Source organism: Fukomys damarensis, unplaced genomic scaffold, assembly GCF_012274545.1.
Source record: "Fukomys damarensis isolate Sample0158 unplaced genomic scaffold, DMR_v1.0_HiC HiC_scaffold_32, whole genome shotgun sequence".
Lineage (NCBI taxonomy): Eukaryota > Metazoa > Chordata > Mammalia > Rodentia > Bathyergidae > Fukomys > Fukomys damarensis.
In genome coordinates, this window is record NW_022900944.1 from 49,125,642 (window position 1) to 49,126,714 (window position 1,073).

Sequence of the window (1,073 nt, forward strand, 5' to 3'; positions counted from 1 at the left end):
ACAGCCCAGGGTACAGATGGGAGCAGGGCAGAAGGTGCCAAGGGACAAATGCTCTGGGCTGAGGTCCCCATCCGTGTGCCCCCAGCGGCAGGCACTTGGTAAATCACACACACTGAACAAATTAGGTATCTGAATCCCTCGTCCAGAAAGTGGTGTATTCACAGTCTCTCTGAGCTCTGGGAGCTTGCTTGAAACCTTTCCTTTCCCTTCTTCCTCCAAATGCCTCACCCTGCAGTCTTCCTGTGTGGCTGCTGGTCCTATGCGTGGCTGTGGAAACAGGTTTAGGGGACAGCCTCTCAGCTCAGAGAGCTCTGACCCCAGCCCCTGCTCTGCAGACTCTCCCCTGCTTGTGCCCCAAGCCGCTACTGGGGAGACCTACGGTCCTGGGATGTCAATAGCAAGAGCTCGGATTCCTTCTCACAAGTGACGGAAGGGGAGACCCACCCTAGGAGCCCCTGCGTGTCTGCCGCTTTGAAGCAGTGACAAGGGTCCCCACCAGACATCCCCACCCCCAGCCAGAGGAAGCCACTGTGCGTGGCTGGGGTTGGGTGTGGGTGACTGGCTGGCCTGCCCCCAGACGCTCATGCTCCTAGGTCTTGGGGCCTCTGGATCCTCAGGAGATGCTGGGTCTGGCCAGGCGGGGGAGGGGTTCCAGTTTGCGTGAGGTCCCTGGGCCATGGGTCCTGAAACCCTCTGGAAAGGGATTTGAGAAGGAGGGGGTTTCTGTTTTCCCCTTTATTAGCCATCAGCCAAGGTGAGGCCAGATTCCAAGGATTTGCGCCCAGCCTTGGGCTCTCAATCCAAGGACCCTCAAGGCCGCACCCCGCGCACCGGCCCGGTGAATCCCCCCCCCCGCGCCGCGCCCCCCCCTGGGCCATGGGTCCTGAAACCCTCTGGAAAGGGATTTGAGAAGGAGGGGGTTTCTGTTTTCCCCTTTATTAGCCATCAGCCAAGGTGAGGCCAGATTCCAAGGATTTGCGCCCAGCCTTGGGCTCTCAATCCAAGGACCCTCAAGGCCGCACCCCGCGCACCGGCCCGGTGAATCCCCCCCCCCGCGCCGCGCCCCCCCCCCC

General features: G+C 61.2%; 1 protein-coding gene across 1 annotated transcript in view; it reads right to left on the bottom strand.

The window, feature by feature from the left end:
• Dbndd1 (dysbindin domain containing 1) overlaps positions 1-846 on the bottom strand; it is an 11,019-nt gene extending 10,173 nt beyond the window's left edge. The window contains exon 1 of the mRNA XM_033757861.1: positions 497-846. Within this exon, the coding sequence (XP_033613752.1) occupies positions 497-503 (7 nt within the window). The 5' untranslated portion in view covers positions 504-846. The remainder of the gene's footprint in view (positions 1-496) is intronic.
• Between the last annotated feature and the right edge of the window lie 227 nt (positions 847-1,073).